Raw genomic sequence first — 7,177 nt, 5'->3', positions numbered from 1 at the left:
ACCCTTTATCGACTTCCCCAGAGTCAGATGAACTCGTGGATACCATTTTTATGTCTCCGTGCAGTTTGAACGTAGTTGCTAACTAGCGTTAGCATAATGACTAGGAGTCTATGGTATCTGCTAGCAGAGATCCTAAAGTATCCCTTTAATTTGTAGACGGTAACACCTCTTACATGGTTGTCCTGTGAATCATTGGTACATGGTTGTCCTGTGAATCATTGGTACATGGCTGTCCTGTGAATCGTTGGTACTGTGAATCATCGGTACATGGTTGTCCTGTGAATCATTGGTACATGGCTGTCCTGTGAATCATTGTCCTGTGAATCATTGGTACATGGCTGTCCTGTGAATCATTGGTACATGGCTGTCCTGTGAATCATTGGTACATGGCTGTCCTGTGAATCATTGGTACATGGCTGTCCTGTGAATCGTTGGTACATGGCTGTCCTGTGAATCGTTGGTACATGGTTGTCCTGTGAATCATTGGTACATGGCTGTCCTGTGAATCGTTGGTACTGTGAATCATTGGTACATGGCTGTCCTGTGAATCGTTGGTACATGGTTGTCCTGTGAATCATTGGTACATGGCTGTCCTGTGAATCGTTGGTACTGTGAATCATTGGTACATGGCTGTCCTGTGAATCGTTGGTACATGGCTGTCCTGTGACTTGTCAGCCTCTGGCAGATGATCTGATGTCGGTGATGCTGACTAAGCTGAAGACTGAGAGGACTGAGCTGCCTGGGTCTCACCTCCAGGCTCTGGTTAGAGTCTACACTGCTCTGTGCCGACAGAGGAGGGACTGGGACAGAGCACATATCCTGGCCTACAGCATCCTTAGAGAAGGTAACACATCCTGGCCTATGGCGTCCTTAGAGAAGGTAACACATCCTGGCCTACAGTGTCCTTAGAGAAGGTAGCACATCCTGGTCTACAGTATCCTTAGAGAAGGTAACATGGCTTCATTGAATAGCTTGAGTTGACTGACGTCACGTGACTTCACAGCTTGAGTTGACTGACGTCACGTGACTTCACAGCTTGCGTTGACTGGCGTCACGTGACTTCACGGCTTTAGTTGACTGGCGTCACGTGACTGCACGGCTTGAGTTGACTGGCGTCACGTGACTGCACGGCTTGAGTTGACTGGCGTCACGTGACTGCACGGCTTGAGTTGACTGGCGTCACGTGACTTCACGGCTTGAGTTGACTGGCGTCACGTGACTGCACGGCTTGAGTTGACTGGCGTCACGTGACTGCACGGCTTGACTTGACTGGCGTCACGTGACTGCACGGCTTGAGTTGACTGACGTCACGTGACTTCACGGCTTGAGTTGACTGGCGTCACGTGACATCACGGCTTGAGTTGACTGGCGTCACGTGACATCACGGCTTGAGTTGACTGGCGTCACGTGACATCACGGCTTGAGTTGACTGGCGTCACGTGACATCACGGCTTGAGTTGACTGGCGTCACGTGACATCACGGCTTGAGTTGACTGGCGTCACGTGACTGCACGGCTTGAGTTGACTGGCGTCACGTGACTGCACGGCTTGAGTTGACTGGCGTCACGTGACTGCAGCTTGAGTTGACTGGCGTCACGTGACATCACGGCTTGAGTTGACTGGCGTCACGTGACATCACGGCTTGAGTTGACTGGCGTCACGTGACTTCACGGCTTGAGTTGACTGGCGTCACGTGACTGCACGGCTTGAGTTGACTGGCGTCACGTGACTGCAGCTTGAGTTGACTGGCGTCACGTGACTTCACGGCTTGAGTTGACTGACGTCACGTGACTTCACGGCTTGAGTTGACTGGCGTCACGTGACTGCACGGCTTGAGTTGACTGGCGTCACGTGACTTCACGGCTTGAGTTGACTGGCGTCACGTGACTTCACGGCTTGAGTTGACTGGCGTCACGTGACTTCACGGCTTGAGTTGACTGGCGTCACGTGACTTCACGGCTTGAGTTGACTGGCGTCACGTGACATCACGGCTTGAGTTGACTGGCGTCACGTGACATCACGGCTTGAGTTGACTGGCGTCACGTGACATCACGGCTTGAGTTGACTGGCGTCACATGACTGCACGGCTTGAGTTGACTGGCGTCACGTGACTGCAGCTTGAGTTGACTGATGTCACGTGACTTCACGGCTTGAGTTGACTGGCGTCACGTGACTTCAGCTTGAGTTGACTGGCGTCACGTGACTGCAGCTTGAGTTGACTGGCGTCACGTGACTGCAGCTTGAGTTGACTGGCGTCACGTGACTTCACGGCTTGAGTTGACTGGCGTCACGTGACTGCACGGCTTGAGTTGACTGGCGTCACGTGACTTCACGGCTTGAGTTGACTGGCGTCACGTGACTGCAGCTTGAGTTGACTGGCGTCACGTGACTGCAGCTTGAGTTGACTGGCGTCACGTGACTTCACGGCTTGAGTTGAGTTGACTGGGTTCTGTTCACGTGACTGCAGCCCAATGAGTTGACTGATGTCACGTGACTGTGCCAGGCGGCCACACGAGTTGACTGGCGTCACGTGACTTCACTGCTTGAGTGGGACTGGTTAGCATCTGACTGTAGCTTGAGTTGACTGAGGTTTTACGTGACTGCAGCTGTTGACTGGTCTCACGTGACTTCAACAGAGGCTTGAGTTGACTGAGAAGGCCATTTCGTTTGCAGCTTGTGACTGGCGTCACGTTTGACTTCAGCCATTGAGTTGACTGGCGTCACGTGACTTCACGGCTGTCCCAGTTGACTGGCGTCACGTGACTGCAGCTGAGTTGACCTGGCGTCACGTGACTTCACGGCTTGAGTTGACTGGCCTGTCAACACGCTGACTGCAGCTGAGTTGACTGCGTCACGTGACTGCAGCTTGAGTTGACTGGCGTCACGTGACTGACAACTTGAGTTGACTGGCGTGCACGTTGACTGCACAGCTGGACTGTTGACTGGACGTCACGTGAGACATCACGATGCATACAGTTGACTGGCTTTTAATGTCACGTGACTGAGATTGATTGACTGGCGTCACGTGACTGCACGGCTGTGAGTGTGACTGGTTAGATCACGTGACTTCAGGCAGTTAGAGTTGACTGGCGTCACGTGACTTCACGGCTTGAGTTGACTGGCGTCACGTGACTTCAGCTTGAGTTGACATTGTTTCTGTTGTTTTTTCCCCCAGATTTCCCTGAGTCAAGCAAGCTGGTTCTGTTCATGGTGACCACATGGCCCAATGTGTTCTCCTGCAGGACTGTAGTGTGCCAGGCCATCCACACGGTCACCAAGGTCAAAGCTCACGGAGAGGTGCTCCACTGCCTAACTGCTTACCTGGGATGGGAGACGGTATGGCATCTCTGTAATCTTGGTCTGTGGTCATGAACAGGTTTTATGGATCGACTGTTGTCTATTGGTCTCCGCCTTTTGATCAATCAACAGAGGGAAGAGTTGTCAGTATTCCCGTCGCTGAGAAGGCAATTTCCTGTTTGCGTATTGTGAAGCTTGGCATAACATCTGTTTGGACTTCATGCCATGTCTGTGTCCCCAGAGTCCTCCGAGTGACGTGGATCAGTTGGTGTCCCGCACGTGACGTCCGTCAGAGCTGCAGCTGAGATGACCTTCCAGAAACACCAGACTGTAGACAGTAGATACAGGGACGGGACCTGAACCCCGTTGCCTGGCAACACGTATGTAGCCCTGGAGCTGCTCTGCTCTCACACACACTGGAAGTGGACCCATGACAACCTGACTGAGGTAGAAAGCAGACCTGCTATTGGTTGTTGTTGACTGCTGACAGCTGGACTGAAATTCACCAGCTAACAAAACAATGCAGACAAAACCAGATGCATACATTTAGTAAACTCTTTTAATGTCATTATGACCGTCCAGATAAATATTAATCTAGCTAGACAGCGTGAAGACAGTAGGGGAAATGATTTTGTGCAGTGTTGAAGATGGTTAGATAATGTATGTAGCTAACTCAGCCAGTTAGGTAATGTATGTAGCTAACTCAGCCAGTTAGATAATGTATGTAGCTAACTGTAGGCCAGTTAGATAATATGTATGTAGCTAACTCGGCCAGTTAGGTAATGTATGTAGCTAACTCGGCCAGTTAGATAATGTATGTAGCTAACTGACAGTTAGGTAATGTATGTAGCTAACTCGGCCAGTTAGGTAATGTATGTAGACTGTAACAGTAGATACAGTTAGGTAATGTATGTAGCTAACTCGGCCAGTTAGGTAATGTATGTAGCTAACTTTATCAGTTAGATAATGTATGTAGCTAACTGGCCAGTTAGATAATGTATGTAGCTAACTGTAGACGGCCAGTTAGATAATGTATGAGACTAGACAGTAGATACAGTATGTAATGTATGTCAGCTAACTGACAGACTGTAGCCAGTTAGATAATGTATGTAGCTAACTTATCAGTCCAGTTAGATAATGTATGTAGCTAACTCGGCCAGTTAGATAATGTATGTAGCTAACTCAGCCAGTTAGATAATGTATGTAGCTAACTATTCTAGCTAGCTCATTCTGAAAACTTTCAGCCAAAACCTGTATTCATCACCATATCAGTCAGTGGAGATAGAGACAACACCGACTGTAGACAGTAGATACAGTATGTAGGAGTGTGTTTATCAGTCAGATAGAGACAACATGACAGACTGTAGACAGCAGATACAGTATGTAGGAGTGTGTTTATCAGTCAGAGACAACATGACCGACTGTAGACAGTAGATACAGTATGTAGGAGTGTGTTTATCAGTCAGAGACAACATGACAGACTGTAGACAGTAGATACAGTATGTAGGAGTGTGTTTATCAGTCAGAGACAACATGACAGACTGTAGACAGTAGATACAGTATGTAGGAGTGTGTTTATCAGTCAGATAGAGACAACATGACAGACTGTAGACAGTAGATACAGTATGTAGGAGTGTGTTTATCAGTCAGAGACAACATGACAGACTGTAGACAGTAGATACAGTATGTAGGAGTGTGTTTATCAGTCAGACAACATGACAGACTGTAGACAGTAGATACAGTATGTAGGAGTGTGTTTATCAGTTAGAGACAACATGACAGACTGTAGACAGTAGATACAGTATGTAGGAGTGTGTTTATCAGTCAGAGACAACATGACAGACTGTAGACAGTAGATACAGTATGTAGGAGTGTGTTTATCAGTCAGATAGAGACAACATGACAGACTGTAGACAGTAGATACAGTATGTAGGAGTGTGTTTATCAGTCAGAGACAACATGACAGACTGTAGACAGTAGATACAGTATGTAGGAGTGTGTTTATCAGTCAGATAGAGACAACATGACAGACTGTAGACAGTAGATACAGTATGTAGGAGTGTGTTTATCAGTCAGATAGAGACAACATGACAGACTGTAGACAGTAGATACAGTAGATGTGTTTATCAGTCATGACTGTAGACAGTAGATAGGAGTGTGTTTATCAGTCAGATCAGACAACATGACAGACTGTAGACAGTAGATACAGTATGTAGGAGTGTGTTTATCAGTCAGATAGAGACAACATGACAGACTGTAGACAGTAGATACAGTATGTAGGAGTGTGTTTATCAGTCAGAGACAACATGACAGACTGTAGACAGTAGATACAGTATGTAGGAGTGTGTTTATCAGTCAGAGACAACATGACAGACTGTAGACAGTAGATACAGTATGTAGGAGTGTGTTTATCAGTCAGATAGAGACAGCATGACAGACTGTAGACAGTAGATACAGTATGTAGGAGTGTGTTTATCAGTCAGAGACAACATGACAGACTGTAGACAGTAGATACAGTATGTAGGAGTGTGTTTATCAGTCAGATAGAGACAACATGACAGACTGTAGACAGTAGATACAGTATGTAGGAGTGTGTTTATCAGTCAGAGACAACATGACAGACTGTAGACAGTAGATACAGTATGTAGGAGTGTGTTTATCAGTCAGATAGAGACAACATGACAGACTGTAGACAGTAGATACAGTATGTAGGAGTGTGTTTATCAGTCAGACAACATGACAGACTGTAGACAGTAGATACAGTATGTAGGAGTGTGTTTATCAGTCAGAGACAACATGACAGACTGTAGACAGTAGATACAGTATGTAGGAGTGTGTTTATCAGTCAGAGACAACATGACAGACTGTAGACAGTAGATACAGTATGTAGGAGTGTGTTTATCAGTCAGATAGAGACAACATGACAGACTGTAGACAGTAGATACAGTATGTAGGAGTGTGTTTATCAGTCAGAGACAACATGACAGACTGAAGACAGTAGATACAGTATGTAGGAGTGTGTTTATCAGTCAGAGACAACATGACAGACTGTAGACAGTAGATACAGTATGTAGGAGTGTGTTTATCAGTCAGAGACAACATGACAGACTGTAGACAGTAGATACAGTATGTAGGAGTGTGTTTATCAGTCAGACAACATGAGACTGTAGACAGTAGATACAGTATGTAGGAGTGTGTTTATCAGTCAGACAACATGACAGACTGTAGACAGTAGATACAGTATGTAGGAGTGTGTTTATCAGTTAGACAACATGAGACTGTAGACAGTAGATACAGTATGTAGGAGTGTGTTTATCAGTCAGACAACATGACAGACTGTAGACAGTAGATACAGTATGTAGGAGTGTGTTTATCAGTTAGACAACATGAGACTGTAGACAGTAGATACAGTATGTAGGAGTGTGTTTATCAGTTAGACAACATGACAGACTGTAGACAGTAGATACAGTATGTAGGAGTGTGTTTATCAGTCAGAGACAACATGACAGACTGTAGACAGTAGATACAGTATGTAGGAGTGTGTTTATCAGTCAGAGACAACATGACAGACTGTAGACAGTAGATACAGTATGTAGGAGTGTGTTTATCAGTCAGAGACAACATGACAGACTGTAGACAGTAGATACAGTATGTAGGAGTGTGTTTATCAGTCAGAGACAACATGACAGACTGTAGACAGTAGATACAGTATGTAGGAGTGTGTTTATCAGTCAGACAACATGACAGACTGTAGACAGTAGATACAGTATGTAGGAGTGTGTTTATCAGTCAGAGACAACATGACAGACTGTAGACAGTAGATACAGTATGTAGGAGTGTGTTTATCAGTCAGTGAATCTGACAGACTGTAGGTGTTTAA

At 46.2% G+C, this 7,177-nt stretch overlaps 1 protein-coding gene across 1 annotated transcript; it reads left to right on the top strand.

Annotated features, from left to right (window-relative positions):
- The first annotated feature begins 320 nt into the window (after window positions 1-320).
- Window positions 321-3,580, top strand: LOC127923250 (little elongation complex subunit 1-like). Its single transcript, XM_052507212.1, has 3 exons — window positions 321-844; window positions 3,176-3,336; window positions 3,539-3,580. Exons 1-3 carry the CDS (start codon window positions 694-696, stop codon window positions 3,578-3,580), a joined length of 354 nt encoding a protein of 117 aa, XP_052363172.1. The 5' UTR covers window positions 321-693.
- Window positions 3,581-7,177: the final 3,597 nt, after the last annotated feature.

Source organism: Oncorhynchus keta, unplaced genomic scaffold (assembly GCF_023373465.1).
Source record: "Oncorhynchus keta strain PuntledgeMale-10-30-2019 unplaced genomic scaffold, Oket_V2 Un_contig_28_pilon_pilon, whole genome shotgun sequence".
Taxonomy (NCBI): Eukaryota; Metazoa; Chordata; class Actinopteri; order Salmoniformes; family Salmonidae; genus Oncorhynchus; species Oncorhynchus keta.
This window is presented reverse-complemented; position numbering and strand designations above follow the sequence as displayed.